The sequence below is a fragment of the Batrachochytrium dendrobatidis genome, assembly GCF_000203795.2.
Source record: "Batrachochytrium dendrobatidis JAM81 unplaced genomic scaffold BATDEscaffold_9, whole genome shotgun sequence".
NCBI lineage: Eukaryota > Fungi > Chytridiomycota > Chytridiomycetes > Rhizophydiales > Batrachochytrium > Batrachochytrium dendrobatidis.
Genome location: NW_006281107.1, coordinates 323,779 through 348,793, shown reverse-complemented (window position 1 = coordinate 348,793; position 25,015 = coordinate 323,779). Strand labels below are relative to the sequence as shown.

Below are 25,015 nucleotides of genomic sequence, written 5' to 3'. Positions count from 1 at the left end.
TATATCAACTGGATCATTTTGTTCGAGGCTGTAGTGATCCTAACTAGCAAGATATTGGTTTGAATGATTCATTTTAGTCCTATGAAGAATGCATGCAACTACTGGATCCTCAAGAACAGAGTAGAATAAAAGGCTATAGGTTTCAGAAAGATGCATTTTCCAGCTTAGTAAGCATCAAGCTATTATCGAGTCACATTTTACATGAATGCTAGCGAGTCCTAAATGCCAATTCATATCTAATGTTTTTATCGTTTGAATCAGGTTGGTCAGGTTTTGCCGAGAGCAGCCATATGCAGACACATTCCAGACATATCCTTGCAACAACTGCAGTTTCATAGAACTTCCATTGGCAGACCATTTATGACTATTTCAAACTGCTGTTCATTTAATCCCACATCACCATCAATGGCTTTACCAGATTACAATATATCACATCACGGCGAATATATCGCTTTGATAATGGCACCATTTTCCGGCTCTACTGTTTCCAATCTATCATCTGGAAATAGTCAAGACCAATGGAGAGTTGGGGTGGATCTTACCAAAATTGATCAGCGTGAGATTGATGATCCGGAAACCTTTTTTGGATACTTTGATGAACAGTTTTCAAAGTTGGAGTGGGAGTGGATACGGCATGGTGTAACTGGGGAAGCAAATGTGTTGGTTGGTATGGCAGTAGTGTCGCCAGACTCGATCGTATCTTCATCTATTATCACTTTCCAACCCAAAAATGATCATAATCAAGACATGATTCGACGGTTTCATTGCATGTGGGCTCTCAAAGAAGCTTATGTGAAAGGAGTCGGGTGCGGGATTGTAACCAACTTGCAAGATATTGTGTTTTTAGTGTCATCTTACAATTCAAACAATCCATCAACAATCAAGGTAGATTTGCCACATTTTGATTATTCAATTACCCAAGCGTCAGATACTTGAGCTAATAGATTTCAACTGCTATAATTGGGCTTAGTTGTGGCAGAAGCAGCTGTCAGTAACGCTGATGATTCATGGAAAAATATCTCATGATTGGTTGTTTCAGGTTCAACTAGTGGATGAACAGCACATTATTTGCATGGCATCCACATCAAAATACAAAGGCGACTTGTCATTTGATATTGTAAAATGGAGCAATGTGCTAGACAATTGTGGTATCCGTATTTTAAACCATGATCCATAATCAGCTGTACATTCAATTAGACTAGAATCAAATATTAACCGAGTCTTGGGTCTGATATTGTAAATCGAGCGCATATCAATGCTGTCGTATTATAACCGTATTCGCATAAAATGGAATGCTTTTGTATCTTACAGTCACTGCCTCTTATTTGGAATAAACAATGGTTGGATATTTAGCATTGGCTGCTTCTTCAAACGACAATGTTCATATAATACAAACTACAGTTTTGAATTGAAATTCTCGTTTGGTGTAACCACACATTGTATGATTGCCAGATTCTTCCATTGCAATTCAGATATTGTATTCAAACTCCTGTCTGTTGTATCTTAAAATCTCACAGATGCATTTGCTCTAGTTCAAGAAAACAATGATTGCAAGCTTCGGGAGTACATCAGTTGCTTCCGTGCCGGTTACCGGGAGAAACACCAATGAGCTCTATTAAACAGCTTAAAGGATACGGCATTGCCCAATAAATTTGATGGAAATTATCATTTCATGAAACTAGCAGTTTATTATATACTTGGCATCCTTATTTAGTGTTTCATTTCACATGGGTACGGCTGAAATTGAACATGCAAAATATTCGGTGGTTTCCATATAGCCAATGCAATTCAATACGCCGGTTCTAGATAAAATATTTGCTCATCTCAATTTTATTCTACAAAATAAGAATGTTAATTGGATACGTCTACTCAGTTGTGTGCATAATTTTAAAATAATGGTGCTAGCTGACCATTTTTATTTGTCGCTTTTGATATACATTCAAATCATCATATTGTTGCTCGAGTGCTGTAAATAAAAACGTTTTTTAATAATTGGAGTGTCTTTATTCATCATAAATATTTCGAGTCATTTTTTAACGAGTCATCATCAGTTTGGTTTAAAATGGTCTGCTTTACTCAAGCCGATTCACCTTTTGACGATCCAGAACCTGAACCTGATGATCCCGAGTTTGAACCGGATGATTTTGATCCTGAACCAGATGATTTTGATCCCGAACCAGACTCTGAATCAAATGGTCCCGAATTTGAACCAGATGATCCCGAGTTTGAACCAGATGATCCCGAGTTTGAACCAGATGATCTCGAGTTTGAGCCAGATGATTTTGATCCCGAACCAGACTCTGAATCAAACGGTCCCGAATTTGAACCAGATGATCCCGAGTTTGAACCAGATGATCCCGAGTTTGAGCCAGATGATCTCGAACTTGAACCAGATGATCCCGAGTTTGAGCCAGATGATTTTGATCCCGAACCAGACTCTGAATCAAACGGTCCCGAATTTGAACCAGATGATCCCGAGTTTGAACCAGATGGTCCCGAATTTGAACCAGATGATCCCGAGTTTGAACCGGATGATTTTGATTCTGGACCAGATGATTTTGATGGACTAGATTCTGAATTGGACGGGCTTGATTTTGAACCAGATGATCCCGAGTTTGAGCCAGATGATTTTGATGGACTAGATTCTGAATTGGATGGGCTTGATTTTGAACTAGATTCTGAATTGGATGGTCCTGATTTTGAGCCAGATGATCTTGATGATCCATTTCTGGAAGATCTTGTTGATTCTGGCCCAGATGAACTCTCACTATTTGAATTCGAAGGTTTGGAAGATTCAGGGTTTGATTTTGATGGATCCGCGATGCTAGATTCTGTAGAGCGAGACACCTCTACAGAGTTGATAGAGCGTGTCCTTGAAGGCGTGGGCTCTCTTGAACTATTTGCATTTGATTGAGATTTTGAACTTCCGTTCTCAATAGTTGGTTTTTCTGTTGAAGTAGGATTTGATAGTCCAGATACCGTTTTTGAGATAGGCTTACTTGATGCAACAGATTGTGTAAAAAGAGGACCATCTGATGTAGCAAGGCTTGATACAATAGATCGAGTCGAATCAGATTTATCCAGTGTATTAGTTCTAGTAGATTGGGCCACCAAAGTAAATTGAGTCAATGTAGCGGTTCCAATGGACCGAGTTGCCGAGATTGACTGGCTCAATGTAGCGGTTCCAATGGACTGAGTTGCCAAAGTTGATTGGGTCAATGTAGCGGTTCCAGTAGACCGAGTTGCCAAAGTTGATTGGGTCAGTGTAGCGGTTCCAGTAGATCGAGTTGCCGAGATTGACTGGCTCAATGTAGCGGTTCCAGTGGACTGAGTTGCCAAAGTTGATTGGGTCAGTGTAGCGGTTCCAGTAGATCGAGTTGCCGAGATTGACTGACTCAATGTAGCGGTTCCAATGGACTGAGTTGCCAAAGTTGATTGGGTCAATGTAGCGGTTCCAATGGACTGAGTTGCCAAAGTTGATTGGGTCAATGTAGCGGTTCCAGTAGATCGAGTTGCCAAAGTTGACTGGCTCAATGTAGCGGTTCCAGTAGATCGAGTTGCCGAGATTGACTGACTCAATGTAGCGGTTCCAATGGACTGAGTTGCCAAAGTTGATTGGGTCAATGTAGCGGTTCCAATGGACTGAGTTGCCGAGATTGACTGGCTCAGTGTAGCGGTTCCAGTAGATCGAGTTGCCGAGATTGACTGGCTCAATGTAGCGGTTCCAGTGGACTGAGTTGCCAAAGTTGACTGACTCAATGTAGCAATTGTAAACTCACTTGATTTAGTGGGTGAAGCTGTTTCAATAACAAATGACCAAGTAGTAACCTCGTACCCAGTTTGAGGTGTATAGACTTCAGGATACTGATAACCGCCCATAGTTGGTTGAGCCGGATTGGTTTCCGACACTATGATTGCTTCGATAGTAGAGGTATCAACAGATGCACGCGGATTTTGCGAAGGCCATGTTGGAGGTTCAGGATATTGATAAACGCCCATAGTTGGCTGAGCCGGATTGGTTTCCGACACTATGATTGCTTCGATAGTAGAGGTATCAACAGATGCACGCGGATTTTGCGAAGGCCATGTTGGAGGTTCAGGATACTGATAACCGCCCATAGTTGGTTGAGCTGGATTGGTTTCCGACACTATGATTGCTTCGATAGTAGAGGTATCAACAGATGCACGCGGATTTTGCGAAGGCCATGCTGGAGGTTCAGGATATTGATAAACGCCCATAGTTGGCTGAGCCGGATTGGTTTCCGACACTATGATTGCTTCGATAGTAGAGGTATCAACAGATGCACGCGGATTTTGCGAAGGCCATGTTGGAGGTTCAGGATACTGATAACCGCCCATAGTTGGTTGAGCTGGATTGGTTTCCGACACTATGATTGCTTCGATAGTAGAGGTATCAACAGATGCACGCGGATTTTGCGAAGGCCATGCTGGAGGTTCAGGATACTGATAACCGCCCATAGTTGGTTGAGCTGGATTGGTTTCTGGCATCGCGGTTGATATGGCGGCAGGGCTTTGTGACCCCATCATGGTAGCGATGGTTTCGTAGCTGTTCTGGTTAGTCGTTACAATACTAGCCTGATCTCCCATTCCATATGTATATGGCAAAGATCCATCGGTTCCTGGTTGTGATGATTGCATTGGAATATTTGTTTCAGTTGTAGAGCTGTCACTGTTTTCACTTTCAGATCCAGAAGTATCTCTATTTTTCTCGTCATCCATACCCGGCCTAGGTGGTCGATCAAATATATCCGCGTCTGTATCAGTGTCCTGACCATTAATTTGAATTTTTTTGTTGGTGGAGCTATCTGAAGACACTCTTTCATTAGTTTCTCCTTTAGCGTTTATGAAAGTTACACGGATACAATCATCTATTGATTCAAGACACAAGTCAGTTCAAGTAATTTCTAGCACATATTTCAAAATATTACGATTAAAACCCAATAAAAATTTACATACCAATTGGACCATGGTTTACTACAGGCATAATAGGCGGCTGATGGGAATCTGCGCCAGTCATGGAACAGATACGATAACTTCCGTTTTTCTTGACTGTATCAGCAGGCATCGTAGCCGAAAGCACCTTCCCGTCGCGATCAGTTGCAGCTTCGTTAACACCTTTGAAGAAAACGAATTCAGTAGCATTTAACGGTTTATTCTTATCAACGATCTCCTGAATAGTGATATGTTGGTGGCCCTCGATATTTCCAGTTGTGCTGTTAAGTGTCTGGGGTGCAAGATAGTATTGCTCGTTGGCAAGGTTGAAAAACCCAGATACCAGATTAGACACGCTAAGCGTTATGGTGATGTTGACTGAAGCATCAAGCTGCTCGCCAGAAGTTGGACTGGTAATGATTGTTGATATCATAGATTCAACACTGGGAATAAGACCAATAGTGGTTGAGGAGCACATTTGTGTTCCATCTTTGTGCTGCGTGCCATTAGCGGGCTCGATATCAGGAAATTTCAAACAAAAATCAGACGGCGGCTGAGGTTCGAATATCTTGACACCGGTTGGCAAGTCGCTGGTGTCTGCATTATTTGAGGCGGGGTTGGATGGTTGCTGCTTACCATCTCTTTTAGATAGCCATACGCCGCGACCTCGATAGTTATACTCGGTTGGGCGGGCATTGGCAATCATTGGATGCCCAAAAGTGTGCATAACAGCAAGCAGCGCTGTAAATGTGGAGCTAAGTATCATTGTACTAGGTTTGAAATACAAATTTAAATGAAAATTTTCAACAGTTGATGTCTGTGGTATGCTACAAAATATCAAAGTGTAGAATAAAACAAACAGTTGAAGGTTAGATGAATGTAGGTATATCAATCTAATACGACTGCTTATGTATAAAAGGTATATAGGGGCTTTAGATTGGCAAAAGCGAATCACAAGAGTATTTTTTTACATGTCCAACTGCAAGGCAGATTTATGAATATGGAAACGCGTTAGATGAAGCATTCCAGTTGTATCCACGCAAAATGAAACACTCGACAAAGTGCCAAAATACATAATAAACAGCCAGTCTCATCAGAAGATAGTTTTCACTAAATTTACTGAACAATACTGTGTCTTCTGAGCTCCTTGATAAAGTCGACTAGTTCTCATCCTAGTGACCGACATGGAAACAGCGGTCGCATTCCCAAAACGTGCAATCTTTGCGTTTTTGGACTAAAGCGCGAACATATCCGCAAGTTTTTGGGATACGACAAAGATGCTTGATTGACAACATCAAAACGATCAAACCCAATGTCTGGATTGTAATCGATAATCTGGGTTCAAGCTTGGTGATCATACACTGCATGATTATACCAAAAATGCAGAAAGGAAACTTCAAAACTATAGTTTGATTGTGCATCATATGATGGACGCTGTGTTGATTGAAGTGTATTCAAAGCAACTTGTAGTAGGAAAGTGCAACAAAAACTTACTACTGTTTATTCTGAAGCAGGGGCAAGTCACTACAAGATGAATACAAGTTTCTTTTAGTTCTTTTTACGTGAATACGGCCTTAATATACGATTGAGCTTAAACATGGCTATACATATATTCCATATCAGGCTTTTGATGGCACAACTATTTTCAGTGTGGCTGATAAGAATACCACCGAGTGGCACTTAGTCCAACTACTTTGCGGTGCTTATTCATACTTGATTTTGACCTTCATTTGGAGTGTTTCAAATCAATTCCTATTAAAGCCGTGTTGTTGATCAACAATTCATTGTATTTGCAAACCGCTAATAGGTTATGTCTTGTTCCTTATTTTGTTTAATTTTTAGTGGCTATCAATCTCCAATACAATTTTATTATTTTGTAATGATTGGGGCAAGATTTTTTGGTAAAGTGGCACTTGCATCATTTTAATCAATTTAAATATCAGGCCAAGATGAGTTGATACAACCATGCCACTCATTCAAGCATAGACTAACGGTACCAAATGCTGATTAGTCAACTCTTGTGATACAACTACGGCGATATTGTTAGTTTGCTGAAGCATATAAGTATATACGAATTTGGGAGTGATAAATTTACCGCATTTCACTATTTCCACCATAATACATATTCAGCAACGGACTAATGCTTTAGGTTTTTGAAAATAAATATAATTTAAAAAACATTGATTTATTTTCATAAACATGTATGAAGACAACAATACAAATTCAATATGATATATTGCTCAGTTGTAAAAAGTAGATAGGCTGTGGCATTTTCGGTAATATTTAGTTGGAAATAGTACTGTCAGTGTTGCCAGTGTCAGTTGATCCGCCAGTGTTGGTAGATCCACCAGTGTTACCGTTGTCAGTTGATCCGCCAGTGTTGGTAGATCCACCAGTGTTACCGTTATCAGTTGATCCGCCAGTGTTACCGTTATCAGTAGATCCGCCAGTGTTACCGTTGTCAGTTGATCCGCCAGTGTTGGTAGATCCACCAGTGTTACCGTTGTCAGTTGATCCGCCGTTGTTGGTAGATCCACCAGTGTTACCGTTGTCAGTTGATCCGCCAGTGTTGGTAGATCCACCAGTGTTACCGTTATCAGTAGATCCGCCAGTGTTGGTAGATCCACCAGTGTTACCGTTGTCAGTTGATCCGCCGTTGTTGGTAGATCCACCAGTGTTACCGTTGTCAGTTGATCCGCCAGTGTTGGTAGATCCACCAGTGTTACCGTTGTCAGTTGATCCGCCAGTGTTGGTAGATCCACCAGTGTTACCGTTATCAGTAGATCCGCCAGTGTTACCGTTGTCAGTTGATCCGCCAGTGTTGGTAGATCCACCAGTGTTACCGTTGTCAGTTGATCCGCCAGTGTTGGTAGATCCACCAGTGTTACCATTATCAGAAGTAGGCTGGGGTAATGATTGTGTCTGAATTGTTCCATCGGTTGTCAATGTTGGTGTTGGCAAAGAATCCGTCGAAAAATTGCGTTCAGTAGTGGTAGTGGGATCAGATACGACAGTAGTCACTTCCAACACAGTAGTCGTTTGCTGAGATATATCAGTAGTAACGGCATCGGTAGTGATACGAGTACGACGTCTAGTGGTAGTCTCACTATCTGCAGAAGTAGATGAGTCACTTTGTGACTCAGCCTGAGTTTCTGATGAAGCTACAATAGTAGCAGTGGAACCCAGAGTTTCTTTGGCGGTAGATGTGGAATCAGTAGAAGTGGAACCCAGAGTTTCTTTGGCGGTAGATGTGGAATCAGTAGAAGTGGAACCCAGAGTTTCTTTGGCGGTAGATGTGGAATCAGTAGAAGTGGAACCCAGAGTTTCTTTGGCGGTAGATGTGGAATCAGTAGAAGTGGAACCCAGAGTTTCTTTGGCAGTAGATGTGGAATCAGTAGCAGTATTAGCTTCTATTGTAATGCTTAAAGATTGTGCTTGATTATCAACTCCCTTGACGGTAATATTAGTGCCTTGATCATTAATGGTAATATGGGTATTCACTGAAGTGTCAGAGCCAACCCTGTTGTTTGCTCCGCCGGCAGTATTGAAAAAGTTGACACGGATGCAGTCGTCTGTAAAAAGATTAAACTATAAAATTAGACGTGTATTTCAATTGAATCTATAAAGCTGTTCATCAGCTGGCTACATACCATGAGGACCACGTCTGACAACTGGCATTATCAAAGGTTGATGAGAATCAGCACCAGTTACAGAGCAGATACGATAAAGACCTTCTTCCTTGATTGTACCGCCAGGCATGACGGCCTGAAGAATTTGTTTAGCCGGATCTTTGGCAGCATCGTTGATTCCCTTGAAAAAGGCAAATACTTTTGCATCAGGAGGAGCATTAAGATCACCGAGTTTTTGAACAGTAATATGCTGGTGACCCTCACAGAATCCAGTTTTGGAATCGAGAGTTTGAGGAGCAAGGTAATACTGCTCATTGGCAAGATTAAAGAAACCGGAAGCCAGATGGATATTGTCAACGGTAATGGTCAGATTTTTGGAAGCATCAACTCGGCTACCAGAGGATGGCGTTGTAATGATAGTGGAGACCATTTTGGAGACGTCAGGAATCAGACCCAAGGTATTTGAGGAACACATTTCCGTACCATCTTTGTGCTGAGAACCGTTTCCGGCAGCAATACGGCCAAATTTACGGCAAAATGAACCACGAGCGGGAGGTGTAAATGAGTCAACACCAGTAGGCAAGCCAGAGGTATCAGCTTTACCAGTTGGGGCAGGAGCAGGAGCAGAAGTAGTCGGATCATTACGATTTCCTCTATTACGACGGCCACCAGTATTTGTACGATTGGGGACTCTTCGACCAGGAGATTGTCGACGACGGCCGCCAGTATTTGTACGATTGGGAACTCTTCGACCAGGAGATTGTCGACGACGGCCGCCAGTATTTGTACGATTGGGAACTCTTCGACCAGGAGATTGTCGACGACCACCATTATTTGTACGCCTATTAGTAGTCACTGGAGTACGAGGTGCTCGTTTACGCCATCTTTTACTTTCACGAAGTGCAGCGGCAGGAGCAAATTCGGAAAACCCATCCAATGCAGAAGTGTCGGCGGGAAATGAAGCACAAGTTGATGAGATGAAAAGTGCTAGAGATGCAATGGCAAGAGTAGGAGGAGCAAGCATAATGTAAAAAGGAGTAGATCTAATACAAAAGTATAATATTCACAGGACTTGAACAAAGGTTGGATACTTGAGGTTGAACAAAAGGTGGTTGAAGTTGAACGGAAGCTGGTCAAGGTTGAATAAAGCAGTTATTCGAGGTTGAATAAAGCGGATACTCAAAGTTTCATAAATGCTAATTATGGATGCCGCGTCGGTATTTAATGCAAATTATACTTGAGCTGGATTAGACTGACCATTTGATAGTTTGCGGTGAATGCAATTAACGCCACGATGGATTTCATACTAAAAGCCACGCGCATTTATTCGTAGATTTCCTAGTAAAAAATCATGCGTATTATTCGCATTGTCATTCATTTCTTCCACGAGATGGTTTTATTTAGCAATATTACGGGTTCATACATTGCTATTGTCCTTTTTGGCTTATTCCTGATTTCATGCCTGGTTAGAGTTGGAAAGCAACCATTGTAAAGATTTGCTTAATTCAAGCTTTGTCAATTATATGCTAATCGAGCCAATCTAAACCAAACGATACCTGACTCAACAAGCAGCAGTTGGTGGATAATAATTTAATCATTCAAATCTTTGTCGGCATTTTTAGCCTTATTTCTCGCCGCATAAGTTTCATTTTAGATATTCTTTTCACGGATACACGATTACCATTTAGAGCTAAAATTGAGAGGGAGCCCAAGTATCAATCTGGTCATTGAGCCTCTAATACTTTGTATTGCAGGGGTTCTAATCATTCATCACATTGACTATTTGATGGCGTATTTGGGCTACAAAGGCAATGATTTTAATCATATGAAATATGCTGGTTGCAAGTATTTGGATTCAAACCTAGAGAAATATAAACAAGACAAGGACTTTAGACTGTTGGCATACATTCAGTATTAAGTTTATCTATTGTAACAAAGACCAAGCTTTAAGGTGTAACGAGTCTTTATTTCAAGATCCACCAGAATGGTGGTGATGGAACAGCAACACTACTTTTACTATGCAATGAGGTATTTATGCTGCAGGTCAAGAAAATTGCTTGAATCTATTTGTATTAGATTTGGATTTGTTTGTTATTCAACAGTAGCATACGTCATTATTGACCGCAGCTCAACAGATTTGACACGTACTGGAGCCAGATAGCTTTGAGCATAACAAACGCCACTTGAGTCATGTGACCAGACCAGATTAGCTCAACAGTGGCTGGCAGACTCAGATTGTGATATTTTGGACAGGACTTGACAGACAGTCTGATGAATGAGCCAGAGTTAGACCTTGATGATGGACTGTAGCGATGGATTATTACTTTTTTTATTAAAAAGAGGTTGTTGGGTGGTGGATTAGCATTGCTAATTAAAAGGCTTTGTGAGCACCCACGCCAAGATTCTGTTTCACTTATGCAGAGCGTGTCCAAGTTTTTTTCGACGCCGCTAAAATGTGGTTCATAAAATGCCAATGCTTTCCCCGCTACGCTTTTCATTTCAGGTTTTCAATTCCACTTGTCCGGTTTATTCCTTGCACTTATCACTCAATACTCTGTACACCATCAGTATCTTACTGAACATATCCGCTTGATACAACTCTATTGTTTAATACTGCATATATCAGTCTACTCTTTCTGACCTATTCATCTACCAGCCTTATGCTTTTTTCAAATATTACTCCATCTACTGCCTTGGTTGTCTTGACCATCGCATCGGCTCTCTCTCTCGTCACTGCACAGTCACGTCCAGTTGATGTTCCTGGCTCTATTACCCCTCCCTCTCCATCCGATTATTGCAAACAGTTTGCAAATGCTGCACCAAGCAAAGGGGCTCAGTTTTCATCTGGTCAGGGCTGCTCATCAACTGTTCAAGGACTGATTCCTTCAAACGACAAAATGGTTTCGACAATCATCACCGCTCCCGATGATGGTGCTCGAGTTGATCCTAGTGTTGAACTTAGTGTTACTTTTATCGTACAAAATCTTGATACTGGCTTTGCATTAAACCCTGACACTGAATTCTTGCTGGCTCCGCAAACTATTGGAAAAGATTCTGGCTTTATTGAAGGACTTGTCAATCTTGTGATTCAACAGCTTACTGGCATTTCTGCTCCAGATTCTCGCAACTTTTCCTTCTTTGTATCTCTTACCAACCCTTCGCCAGACGGTTCGTACACAGTTACTGTCCCTCCTAAAACATTAAATGCCACGGGTGACTATCGCATTTGCACAATGGCCACATCCGCATCATTCCATCCTGTCATTATGCCAGTCGCACAGCGTGGATCACAGGATGACTGCATCCGAATCACTGTCTAGACGACTTATCTAAAGTTAATTCGTATTTTTGATTTGTAGATTCTAAACAATCACTCACATCCTGTTTTATCGCTCATATCTTTCACTGTTACATAAAACAAAACCTCTCATTTAAAGGTACTATCAATAAATACTTTAAGAATACTTGTCAGTCATATTTACCATTGCAGTATTACAGCCACATTCATGTAAAATAGAACGCTTCATTATGCAATATTTTGCTTTGAAATAGAAAATGAGATATTCGTTGCGCCTTTCTACTACAGATTAACTTGAATAGACAACATCCATCACATGGTGCTTAAACTATAGCTTCCAATTGAAACTATCCTCTTTTGGTACAACCATGCATTGTACAATCACTAGATTCATCAATTGTAATTCAAATATTGAGTTGGATTGCTTTAATGTTCAGTAAATGTGGTGTGAATTATCATGAGAACTTGCTGTCTATTACGTATTTTGGTATCCTTATTCAGTGTTATATTCTACGTGAATATAGTTGAAAAGAATGAAAACTGCGACTCAATCTCACCATATTTTGAAACCATTCAGATGGCATCAAACAGGCTGTTGTTTTAGCCTTTTGAAAAACATAAATTACCCATTCGTAAAATTGCATGATTGTTTTAGGTTAATTTACAAACTATATATGTAAAACACATGTCAGAGCAAAACCAAACTCAGTGAGCAACCATTATTTGACTAAATGAGTGACACTGTTCTATATTTAATCAAGTGGATCAACATACCGGTCGTGTCAACAGGTCAGATTGTTGCTGTAGTACAAAAAACACTATATGCTCATGTTGTTCAAATGAACAATATACCGATATTTGCAAAATACTACCACCAAAAGTAATGATTGCTAACAATTTCTCATTTATCTCCATTTTTATCTTCACCTTGCACAAAGAATTTCAAATGAAGGTGATAGCAACCGTCGCGTCTGACAACTGTTCAGCTCCATTGCACTCATGGTTTTAGTTCAACTATCCAATGTGTTAAAAGTGCTGCTAACAACCCATTGTGCATTTCTGGTGATGCTGTTGAATTTATATAGCGTATTTTTAATATTCGTTCAACTGGGGGTGGTCCAACGCTCTTTGAATGGCAACGAGGGTCATCCCAGTATCTAGCTTCTGTACCGTATGTTTATAACTTGCGCAAATGTAGTCATTCATGTATTAGTGTGATGAGCTACTCATAGATAAAAACATATACTAAAGTGTCGAGCTTATCCAAACTCTATAAATTATTCTATAGGACACTTGCATCTGTAGTTCGTATCACAGACCGAAAAGGTGCTCTTGTTGATTCAATAAGTCTCAACAGGTAATTTTAAATTCATTACGCCCACGAGCGAATATTTTATATATTCAGCTGTTTGTATTGTCCATTTTGTACAAATTTCTAATCATATTCCTACTTTTGGTTTAAATACAACTTAAAGCGACTGTCTTGAAATAAAATGGTCTCCGCAAGGCACTTGTCTTGCTATTTTACAAAGCAAAAATATGCCATTGATTCTATGGGATGCAAGTGGAACAAAAAATGTAACTATGGTGGATACAGGCATGAAGAATTTGGAAACCATGGCATGGTCACACGATGGAGAAATGGTAAATAACATTTGGTTAAATATTTCTACCATCATGTTTAAAATCCATCTCTTGAAACAAAGTGCAAGTCTAAAGTATTCGATTGTTTAGATGGCGATTGCATCGTCTAAAGGTAGTTTATTTCTACTAGACCGTAAATCCGACAAACGAACTCCTGTTGTAGGAAAACACAACAAGGCTATTACAGCAATGGCTTGGTCTCCTACTGGTGAGCTTGCATGTGCATCCGCAGACAAATCGGTAAGCTTTAATCATAAATGGTTTGCACCATGTTCAAAAATGTAATTTTATTGACCTTTGAGGTTAATTTCAAACTAATCAAAGATTTAAACATTATGTCTTGCTAAATCTATAAATATAGTTTTCGATATCCAACCGTGAAGGGGACACGCTATTTCAAATGGGATTAAAGGGCGAAGCCAACTTTTTTCAGGTACTAGATGATTATGCATATTATCTGATACATTTTTAGCACAAGGAGTTTTGAAATTTGCTTCAACATGAACTATTTTTGAAAAACTAATCAAACATTTGCACATCAACTTGAAACCGCGAATCAGTGGTCAACAATGAAATCACTGGAAACAAAGTCAGTCAGTCACGTACTGTCCATGACAATCAATAACAACAGCATATTGATTTTTGATTCGCTCAAGCCTACTCAGCCTCTTGAGCTTGCGTTCTCTTTAAAGTATGGTGCTATTGCTGCATACAGATGGTTCAAGGACAATCAAATCCTAGTTGGATTTACTTTGGGTTATTTGGTGAGTGTATCCACAAGTAAGTTGATTGACACATCTTTTAGGTTAAATATTGTCAAGTATAGATCAGATATGTTGAATCACGTTAACCATGTTGTTTTAAACAATATATTTAAATGATAGGCTCGCATCAGCTTGGAAAAGAATTATTTCAATCTAAAAGTTATAAAGACTCACTGGGTGATATAGCCGTGTCTAATATACTTAATATAGCTGCTACATGTGGTGACAATGTGATCAAAATTCACGACCTTTCAAATTTACAGGTACATTATGGTGACAATGTTTTACCACGAATTTATATCATGTAAATAATAGTCAATTTTTTAGGACGTAAGTTTGTTGATTACTCTTGAAAATGAGCGAGGATCAATGAACAGGCTTCATTTTAGCGATGATGGACAGTTTTTGACCGTCAGTACAAAAGAGTATGTTTTTGAAACACACCAACCCTAGAATACAATCGAGTATAGTTTGTTTATTTTGTTGTCAATATAGTGGCTCGCTTTATACGTACTTGTCGAAACTCCCTTTACTTGGTCATACCTGGTTTAATCGAGTGGTAATATAGTCTAGTTTAATCAATATGCCAACTCAAACTGTAACAAATATGTTTATATGTTGCTTATTTATGTAGTGACTAAACTACTTGTTTGTTGATCACTGTTAGGCATACCTGTCAAGTTTGTCAGATGTTGTGGTTGCAGATTATAGTGTGACACCTCCCGTGTATGTTAAATGCGATATTGGCACGGAGCCATCATGCATATCACTTGGTCCAAAACACGTAAGTTGAAATAGCACCAGAATCAACTTTGGTTACAGCTAGTGAAAGTCACAATTTCAAATCAAGTATTACGTTTTGTATTTTAATATTGACGTGATTCATAATGTAATATTGATTTAGCTTGCAGTTGGCGTGGGATCAAAAGTCAAATACTATACCATGGCTTCACCATTTCAACGACAATGTGATGGAATTAAACCAGGGATGGAGTATAATTCAACCACATCACTACTGGGTCAAACCAAACAGCCGCTTACTTTTACCGGTGAAATGGTTGAAAAAGAATATCCTGAAAAGGTTTCAGATACAATTGTCATGAATCAAGACTTTGCTGCTGTACTGCTCACCAATGGCGAGTTACATTTGCATCCGCTTGAAGCTTCCTTTTTTGGTGTTGATGATTCATGTACACCAATTGGACAATCGCTTATATTTCCCGAAGTCAAATCAGCACAAGACAAACTAGCTCAAAGACCAATCATTACTTGTGTCGCACTGACAGACGATTTTTTCATCTATGCTACATCCAATGGGTTGATTTGCCATTACGACTTGAATAATATTTTACTAGTGAACGAGTTTCAGCATTCAGTAAGTTTAAAGATGATCAAGATTGGAATCAGTTTTTGATTGATTTGTGATACTGAGTCAGTAGTTGTTTGAAATGATTGTGATTGTATACATAGGCAGAAATCAAAGCAATATACCCTAAACCTGGACTCAGTACCAAGCTAATATTTATTGATGCAACAAACAAGGCGTATATTATGAGTCCTATTCTTGAAGCTCCGTTTGAAATTCCGGGATTTACTGGTCAGTATTATCAGCTTTTGAAATAAGTATATCAAAAATCATTGCAAATTAGTAATTTAAAAAGTGTCATTGCATTATGAACATGCTTTTAGCTGAAACACGAGGGATTTTGTGGGAAACGACTCCATTTTCAAACCGTAACATTTTTGTAACTTGGGATGACACAACCATCACAACGTTCACTTATACCACTGCAACTATGAAGGGCCCACAATGTCGTGGATTGCACTCGTCAACTACTCATTTGCCATATGGACTAAAACCTGCTCTTTTTTTGGATGGAACTTTAGTATGCCAGGTAATTCGCCAGCTTGATAATGTATAACGTTTTATTAAAGTAGTACTGAATTGCGTGTTTGGAATTATACAAGACACCTGGTGGAAAATTGGAATCCACTGTGCTGGCAACACATGAAAGCGTTAGCCCAGATGAGTTTTTACGTTTATTTCAAACCGAGGTTGAACAGGGTCGTGCACTCTGTCTCCTCTACCTAGTTGGTAGAATGCAATGCAAGTATCACTGTTGTTTGCTTTTGATTGTTTATTGAATTGAAATTTTAGTAGTATATTAACTTGCTGCAGACAATAGGTATTTGGAAACTGTTTCCCAAAGTATCGTCGCGTCAGGCATGGGCAATGTTGGCAGAAGCAGCGCTTCACTCCATAGATGTTCCAACTGCAAAAAGAGTCTACAGACAAATGCTGGGAGATGCAGGAATGATGATGAACCTTTTACGTATCGAGGCAGTTGAAGAATTGACGGAACTACAAGGTCATATTGCCGTCATTTTTGGTGATTTTAACTTGGCTCAGGTGAGGCACTACATTTTGAGATGGTTCATAAATGGTTTATATTTACTAATATTTTATTTTTCAAATTGGCGTAGCAATATTTTTTGATTAGTTCAAATCCAAAAGAAGCTCTTTATCTTCGTCGTGACCTGCTTGAATGGGATCAAGCACTCACACTTGCAAATCGTATGTGGCCAGAGGAAGTTCCTATCATTGCAAGAGAATATGCTATGCAACTTGAAATAGATGGTAAAGCAATATTAATATGGGTTTATACAAATGATTGTGCATTTTTAAATTGATACAATCTTTCTCGTTCAACTATACTGTGTGCAATTAAATATAGGTAGTCCGGCAGAAGCACTTGCAATGTATGATTTGGCAAACTCATTCAATATTCAATTTGATTTTGAAGAGGAGTTGCAGGAACACAAACATGTTTGCCAAGTTGGGCTTACTCGCATGGCATTCCGAACAGGAGATATTTCCCGTGGAATGTCACTTTTAGAATCAATATCTGACAGTCGGGTTTTGTCTGATTGTGCTAATATCCTGGAATCTATAAAACAGTATGTGGAGGCTGCAGTGATATTTGAGCGGGGTGGTATGCTTGAGCGTGCAGCTGAGCTATGGATCAAACGTAAGTATATTATAGTATGAGTGCTTTGACAGATCAAGTGCCACTACAATGCACTAAATTCAAGTCATGCTTTCAACTATTTTTCTGATAAAATTGAATACTTGTCTTTACATGCTTGCAATAGTCAAAAACTGGAATAAGGTTTCGCGATTGATTGACAAGCTAAACAATCCAAGAATATTTATCCAATATGCACAAGCTAAAGAAGGTATGCGTTGACTAAATATTATACAATATGCATATGCTTACTTTTTACGTTTAAATTTTTGAATCTATTAGTTGAAGGACAACATCTTGAGGCTGCCAATGCATACGAACGTGCCAAGGATTACGATAACTTGGCGCGTGTTCTTTTAGAAAACCTCAACGATGTCCAAGGTGCAGCTAATTTAGTGAGAAAAACAAAGTCGCGAGAGTCTGCTAAAATGATGACAAAGGCATTTCAGAGCTTGCAGGATTACAAGTCGACTATTGAGTTTTACATCTTGGCTGGAATGCTCAAGGAAGCGTTCGAGATTTCCAAAAGTCAAAATTTGGTCGAACACTTTGCTGATATGGTTGAGGAGCAAGCCAGCAATGACATGCTATTAAATATTGCTACTTACTTTCAAACTCGACTCATGTATTTACAAGCAGGAAAGTTTTTTCTACACGCTTCTAGGTATGCTGAAGCACTCAGAATGTTTTTGCAATGCCCGGTTTTGGCTACGTCGGATACCACCACATTAAATGAGATTGGATTTCACAGCAATACTTCAAACACCAGCAGTATTCATCTGGCGATTGAAACGGTTGGGTATGCCAAAAATGATGCTCTCACACATGAGTTGATAGATTTTTTAATGGGAGAAACAGATGGAATACCCAAAGATGCCAAATATATATTTAAACTGTACATGTCACTCAATCAATTCAAGGAAGCTGCTCGCACCGCGATTATTATTGCTCGTGAGGAGCAGGTTTTAGGAAACTATCGAGCAGCTCATGATTTACTTTTTGATAACTACAGACAGCTTAAATCCACCAAAGCCAAGGTACCTGCTGAGCTGGACAGAATGCTTATGCTTTTACATAGCTACATACTTGTAAAAACACTAGTCAAGATTGACGATCATGCCAAAGGAGCAAGGATGCTTATGAGGGTTTCCAACAACATCAGCAAGTTTCCATTGCATATCGTTCCAATTCTGACATCAACTGTTGTTGAGTGCCATCGTGCAGGATTCAAAAAAGACGCATTTGAGTACGCTTCAATGCTGATGAGGCCCGAGTATCGACAAAAAATAGATGCAAAGTTTAAACGCAAGATTGAGCAGATTGTTCGACGTCCAGAAAAAAATGATTCAGAGATTGAACCAACCACTCCATGTCCATTTTGTTCAAGTCCTGTTGCTGAATCGTGTTTGGATTGTAGCGAATGTAAAAGTCGACTACCCTACTGTATTGCAACTGTAAGCGGTTCATTGACTTGGGCATTTACATGAATGTTCAACTGATTACCATACTGTGACATACTAATCACGCTTTTTTAACAATATAGGGATTTCACATGGTTTTGGATAGTTGGAGTGTATGTTCCAAATGTCTGTTTCCTGCAATTACTCATCACTTTAAAGATCTTGTGCAAAAAACTGGTCAATGTCCCATGTGTAATGAAAGGATAGATCCCGAGTCGATTTTTTCTGTGGACGATCCAAAGTCATATCTCTATGGAAAAAGCAACGATATTGAGGACGGAATAGATCCAAACGCTTTAACCACTAAACCTGCTGCACGCAAATTGAATGAAGGTTCAGAAATGGCGTCAAAAGTGACAGAATTGCCGGTTATAGGACGACTTTCAATTGATGGATGAATAAATGAAATTGGAGTTTAAATAAACTGTTTTTAACGAGTATCTATAGCCGTGTTTATGTAAAATGAGACGTTCAAGGATGACAGTATCGTGGAATGATAATTCGCACCAAATCACAAACGTATGGATTCAGGACACAACACGAGTTTGTACGGTTAAAAACAGTCGAATACAATATTTGAATTCAACGAGTTTTGTGATTGTACAACCATGTCAAAAGAGTGAAAATTCAACTGTTTTTTAATTCAAAATAATGACTGCAAGAATACAAAAGCATTTCTTGAATAGAATTTTATCAACAAAATCAATCTAATTACCTGAGGGTGTGTCGATGCCCAAATCGAGTTTTTCTTTTGCAATTTTAATTTGAAATTTCGGCAACAATGAAAGCTCAAACAGATGCGACGAGTACCTCGACAGTTTTTATAGATGCGATCGTTTCTGTCGATTCGTCTTTGCAGAGCATCACTCAAGCTTTGCGTAATAACTCTATTCCATTTTCGCAACGTCTGAAATTGGCTATTTCTTTGTGGCATTCTCATAAAGTATTTTTGCCTGGAAAAACTGAACTGCTTCTTGACTGGATATCGTCTCTGTTGGTTAAATCCATTGTAAGCAATGCTGATGCAGTAAACGAATCAGCCAATCTGTCCAAGACAAGGTATTTATATTTTGCATTTGCATTTGCACTCTAAAAACTTGCAAAACTAATTCTTTGTATTTTTATCTAGTGACCAAGTTTTGCCATATTTGTCGCTGGATGGATGGACTTTTTTCCTCGACATATTAAAGCATATTGATGTTCAGAAAAAGCAGGACTTGGCTTTAAAACAGTCTCTTTTTTTACAGCTTAAAGTTCCTCTTTCTCCACTTTTTAGTGCTCTTGTAAGCCTTTCAGCTCATCAGATTTCTGCTACAGTTCAACCAGATTTGATTATTTCCGTTGCAAATCAAGTGTTTAGACTTGCAACGACATCTCTCGCAGACATTGCTGCGATTTCAGTGGATCAATTATCTCAACTGAGTATTGATGTTTTGCAAACTTTGTTGACTCGAGCGAATGCATCGACTCCAATTTCTCAGTCTTTATGTGATTTTTCATTCGACATTCTTGAAAAAACACAAACGGAGCAAGCCCTCACTGCTAATCAAAAAAAGGTTGGATATTAATTTGGATTTATATACAAGGAGTTAGTTCCGTTTGATATAGTATCGTTTTTATTAGGAAAATATTATTGATGATTAATGCTTTACATTGGTATAGATTTTCATGTCTACTGTACAAAAAGTTTTGCAGATTCAAATCAGTCTTCATTTTAAACTTTCTCAAGCACCAGAGTCCATTATTTCAAGTGCATACAAGACTCGTTTTGATTCTTGGTGCACTCGCCAATTTCAATCGATCATATTTCACAAAGATCACATCCCCGAGCTTGGTCAAATGCTCATAGACTGCCATAAACGTAGAACTAATTCCAAAGATGCTCAATCTGATACCAGCTTAGTTGAAAAAGAAATAGTCAGATCGTACTCTCATGCTTTACTGGGCTCGATTGAAGCTATGATGCACTCGAACAATTTAGATCGCAGAGCAGGTACAACGCTTGCGTTTGAAATGTGTATCTTTATTGATTTTGAAAAAAACGTATTGAATTTCATTTACTGATTGATTTTATTTTTGGTAAACCACAATAGCTATTGAAGAAATTCCCAATTTATTCCAATGTTTTTGCGTATCATTTATTGAGCACGAAAAACTCGCACTACGATCTGTTGTTATATTTAGTCTGTTTGAGCAATTTTATGATTTGCTGAGTTCAAACAAACAGCTGGCCACTGCACTCCTATCCAAGCAAGATCTGAATTTGCTGAGCAGATTGTCGGGTATTTTACTAAAAAACGATGCATTTCGACCAACTGGAGATGTCGAATCTAAAAATCAACGTGCATTTTTGGTTGATATTTTTGACTCGCTCTTAAAGTTTGCGCAGACTTTGCCATACCAATCTGAGTTGTTTTCCCCAGTTTTTTCTTCTTGGGCACAGTTGATTCAATTGGATTTTTCTATTGTTGCGGATCATATCTCTGAAATTTGGCAGTTTGTTCTTTTTGTAAGTAGTCTGGTTGTATACATTGGTATATGCGCTATTTTTAAACACACATTCTTACCGTGTTATCCTGAATACTAGCCGGCCGATTCATGTTTAGATAGCGCTGTTGAGTTTGCAGTTTTGATTTTAAACATGTTTGTCAAATCCAGAGAGCTTGATAGTCTACTAAGCAGTGTGTTGACTGCATTTCGATTACAAACTGTTGCCAAAAATAAGCATTCTCGAGAGTCCAGTTTGTTAGACTCTCGATTTTTGACTGCATTCGGCAAGGCAGTATCGAGCTTGCTTTTCGCTCAGTTTACAACTATTCTCAGACACCTCTATGCTGAATTGATTCAACATTATAATATAGCCACACTTTTATCCACAGATAACACTACCGAGCCAAAAACCAAAAGACAAAAAACAGCGTTGGGATTTCAGTCTACTTTGCCTATTTTAGATGCTGGACTTGTGACGGATTTGATTTGCATTTGTATTAAACATACTTCTGCTGCCAATGCTTCCCAAGACTCTATTCTAGCCTTACATAGCGGATGTTTCAACGATTTTATTTTACCGGCCATGAATGCTTCAAAGCATTATTCTAATGGCAATCTGTCTGAATTTGCTGATCATTACCTTTGCCCTGCATTAAAGCTACACCATGTATTGATTAACAGCTCACATGCATACTGGGAAACGCATGTGTCGGATAAATCTATATCTAAGATTCAAAAACAATCCATTAGGTTGATTTCTGTTAGTAACGATTTGCAGGAACGAATGGTAATTGATGTCGATTGTTTTTATTCATTTATAACACTGTTGTGGGGTATTTTTAATTTTTAATTTGAACCAACTAAACTGTTTATATTTTGGTTCTAGGCAGTATTAGTATGCGCACATATTTGTCGAACAGTCGGCATTTCTGCAGCGCCTTCCAAAGAAGAAGGATGCCGTAAAATCATACACAAGTTGATAGATACGATTTTTTCAGATACTGGCGAGCTATCCATGTTTTCAAAAAACATTATAACGTGGCAAGCAATTTTGAGCAACCTGTTTCCAATTTGCAATGTAGCGCATACAGAATACGTTTGTCGTATAGTAGATGCACTGTTTTTATCAGTAAAAAGCCAACCACTTTATATACTGCTAAAAAATACCAAGCCGTGTGCAGGCCAGCTTTCGGCAGAGCTGTTGCATCACGCTTCCTTTTTTGAAATCGCTTCTGTGCGTGATCAAGTCACACAATCACTCTTCAAGTGCATTTTTAATTGCATTCACGATGCATTTAAAAAGGGAAAGTATATTAAAAAAGGACTAGAGATTGCAAAAAATATTTTGAACGCTCAAACCTCATCCCTTGTAAACCCAATGGTCATATCTGTCATGGAGCTAGTGGGACCTCTTGATTCTCCTGATGATAGATCCAAAAGGCATATTGTTGTGCCCGAATCTTTAAACCAGGCTTCGCTTTTGTTGGATGTCTTGTTGAAATTTCCAACAACCTATTTTTCTCTTTTAGAGCAAGATATAATTGTTGCCATTTGCTTTGCTTTGGATATGATTGTGGGAGGAACAGATGCTGCGTATGTTGATCCAGAATCCTATCTCAAATGGGGGCGATCGTCTCGACACGTTAGTATAAGATTCATGAAGAGCAGAGAAGGTCGATTACTGCCACTGCTAAACCCTGACGTTATGACAGCATTGATACAGCTGCAGATATCATATGACTTGTGCTCTACTCGCTGTCCTGATTTTGCGGAATTTACTCGCGCAGCATCCATAGATACTGGAAAAACAGTGCGTCTTGTGTTTTATAAACTACTGGAGACGCACCTTGATCTTCAAGATTATTCCAAATCAAAGTCTGGAGTTGATTATACTGAATACCTGCGACAGCTTTGTACTGCTCTTTGTCAATCTAATATTCCAGTGATGTATGCTGCATGTGCTGTGGATGGTTTAAACAAATGGACTGCACATTTCAATTCACAAAAAGGCTTGACGATTGCTACGGGTCTGCGACCTCAATTTGACGGACTGGTTGACCGCCTCTACCAAGAGGTTATGAGTAGCTCACTAGACCATATAAATGCATTCCCAGATCAAATGAGTGCTATTACAAAAGAACTTTGTCAATTTTTCCAAACTAGCTCTGACAAGCGCTTTGAAAAGCTTATTTCTCATATTGTAAACATTTTGAGTGAACTTGATTCTGGAGATGAATTTGATGCGCTGCGTGCTATCTTGACTTCAATAGTGTTGGTATGGGTAAACGACACGACTACATTGACTACAACTATTCAGGTTGAATTTTCTGTTCGATTCTCACAATGGCTGTCTGATGCATGGCGACTACTTGAAAATCCACAATTTACAAACATTATGAAGATGTCGCTTTCAACATACTATACACAAGTTTGCAGCTCGACCTATTTTGAACATGTTTTCAATCAACATTTGGATAGTCTTTCAGCACTAGTTTTTTCAGCGTCATGGTCGTCATCATCTTTAAAAGGCAAGCATCTTGTTGGTTTGTTGAAATCCTTTAAAATTCTTTTTGGATCGACAGTTCAAGCACACACTCAAAGTGTTGTGCGTCATCTGATACGGAGTAAAGCAGCAGATATCCTGACCATGTGCATTAAGCTTGCCGAAACAGCAACATGTTCAAATAGTTTACTTTCTGTACTAGATTTAGCTCAAACTATTGTCATCCATCATCAAATAGAACACAGTCTTGGTAATGTTTCGCTAGTATTTAGCATTGTTCGGGCTGCTGGGAGCAATACTGAGATGCTATTGGGTAATAAGCAAGCCCAATGGGCTGTGGACGCATTCGATCATATATATGGTCTTTTAAGCTCATTGTTGCATCATTGCAGAGAGAATGTGATTCTTTTAGCGCCTCAGCTGGTTGCTTGCATATGTGCACTGTTTGATACGTTTCGAGAAACCCCGGCCATTGCACTTAGTGGTGTCAGAGGAAAGCAACGTGGATTGGATCAAGATCAACCTTCAAATGGTGTATCGGAATCGCGTCCAAACATATTTGAAGTGGCTTTGGATGGTTCAGGGTTAGCTATGGAACCGTATAGACTATTTTCTGGAAATACACCGCTTCCAGTATCGTGTGCCAAGAATCTATCTCGACTTTTGGTGTCCATGACTCAGAAATCGCAAGGATATTCATCATCCAACAAAAAATACAAATCCAAGAAAATGGCCGAAACACTTTTTTCACAACAAAGCAAGCTAGTACGACCATTTAGTAAATATGCACCATTTGCTATCTCGCATATTGTTTTGATCCAAACATCTGCACGACCACTAGCAATGGGTATCAAACAGGAGCTACTCGAGGGTATTTATGCCTTGTTGGATCTTTGCACGGATAATGGGAGAAACACTGTTTTGGCCTCAATGAGCTCATTATCCTATTCTTTTGGTAATTCTGATCGATCGGCTGCTCCGTTTATTTTCAAAGAGTTTGTCAAGGGATGGGAAACGTCATACAAATACACTGGAAAAACATAAATATTTTGAAATATATTCTGAATTTGGTTATAAAATTGGTTTTATAAGTTGATGTAGATTATTCAAGTATAATGAAATACTATGATAAACAGTCATGTTTGATTGGTGTCAATTTTACTGGACAAAAATACAGAGCGAGTGTTTACATTTCTGAGATGGTTTATTCCAAGACAATCATTACAAAAATATTTCATTTCATGTGAA

The 25,015-nt window shown here is 39.1% G+C and overlaps 6 protein-coding genes across 6 annotated transcripts; 5 read left to right on the top strand and 1 right to left on the bottom strand.

The window, feature by feature from the left end:
* Positions 1-405: 405 nt before the first annotated feature.
* On the top strand, positions 406-1,177 carry BATDEDRAFT_26180 (uncharacterized protein; the record flags this gene model as incomplete). The annotated part of the gene is made up of 2 exons (XM_006680270.1): positions 406-885; positions 971-1,177. 2 exons carry the CDS (start codon positions 406-408, stop codon positions 1,175-1,177), a joined length of 687 nt encoding a protein of 228 aa, XP_006680333.1.
* Positions 1,178-2,062: 885 nt separating this feature from the next.
* On the top strand, positions 2,063-2,914 carry BATDEDRAFT_26179 (uncharacterized protein; the record flags this gene model as incomplete). The annotated part of the gene is made up of 1 exon (XM_006680269.1): positions 2,063-2,914. One exon carries the CDS (start codon positions 2,063-2,065, stop codon positions 2,912-2,914), a length of 852 nt encoding a protein of 283 aa, XP_006680332.1.
* A 4,206-nt stretch (positions 2,915-7,120) lies between these two features.
* BATDEDRAFT_89998 (uncharacterized protein) lies at positions 7,121-9,732 on the bottom strand. Its single transcript, XM_006680410.1, has 2 exons — positions 8,604-9,732; positions 7,121-8,525 (listed from the first exon to the last, which is right to left on the bottom strand). The coding sequence occupies exons 1-2, from the start codon at positions 9,604-9,606 to the stop codon at positions 7,237-7,239; spliced, it is 2,292 nt and encodes a 763-aa protein (XP_006680473.1). The 5' UTR covers positions 9,607-9,732; the 3' UTR covers positions 7,121-7,236.
* A 1,384-nt stretch (positions 9,733-11,116) lies between these two features.
* Positions 11,117-12,058, top strand: BATDEDRAFT_37164 (uncharacterized protein). The gene has a single exon (XM_006680373.1). The coding sequence runs from the start codon at positions 11,243-11,245 to the stop codon at positions 11,900-11,902; it is 660 nt and encodes a 219-aa protein (XP_006680436.1). The 5' UTR covers positions 11,117-11,242; the 3' UTR covers positions 11,903-12,058.
* A 705-nt stretch (positions 12,059-12,763) lies between these two features.
* BATDEDRAFT_89996 (uncharacterized protein) lies at positions 12,764-19,191 on the top strand (the record flags this gene model as incomplete). The annotated part of the gene is made up of 21 exons (XM_006680482.1): positions 12,764-12,832; positions 12,966-13,051; positions 13,169-13,237; positions 13,356-13,524; positions 13,615-13,764; positions 13,886-13,957; positions 14,181-14,304; positions 14,409-14,551; positions 14,616-14,713; positions 14,784-14,847; positions 14,956-15,072; positions 15,193-15,663; positions 15,759-15,885; positions 15,978-16,183; positions 16,257-16,395; positions 16,475-16,698; positions 16,773-16,926; positions 17,024-17,317; positions 17,442-17,525; positions 17,597-18,768; positions 18,858-19,191. 21 exons carry the CDS (start codon positions 12,764-12,766, stop codon positions 19,170-19,172), a joined length of 4,347 nt encoding a protein of 1,448 aa, XP_006680545.1. The 3' UTR covers positions 19,173-19,191.
* Positions 19,192-19,555: 364 nt separating this feature from the next.
* On the top strand, positions 19,556-24,811 carry BATDEDRAFT_90199 (uncharacterized protein; the record flags this gene model as incomplete). Its single annotated transcript, XM_006680481.1, has 6 exons — positions 19,556-19,833; positions 19,904-20,330; positions 20,437-20,767; positions 20,868-21,283; positions 21,362-22,051; positions 22,151-24,811. 6 exons carry the CDS (start codon positions 19,556-19,558, stop codon positions 24,809-24,811), a joined length of 4,803 nt encoding a protein of 1,600 aa, XP_006680544.1.
* Positions 24,812-25,015: the final 204 nt, after the last annotated feature.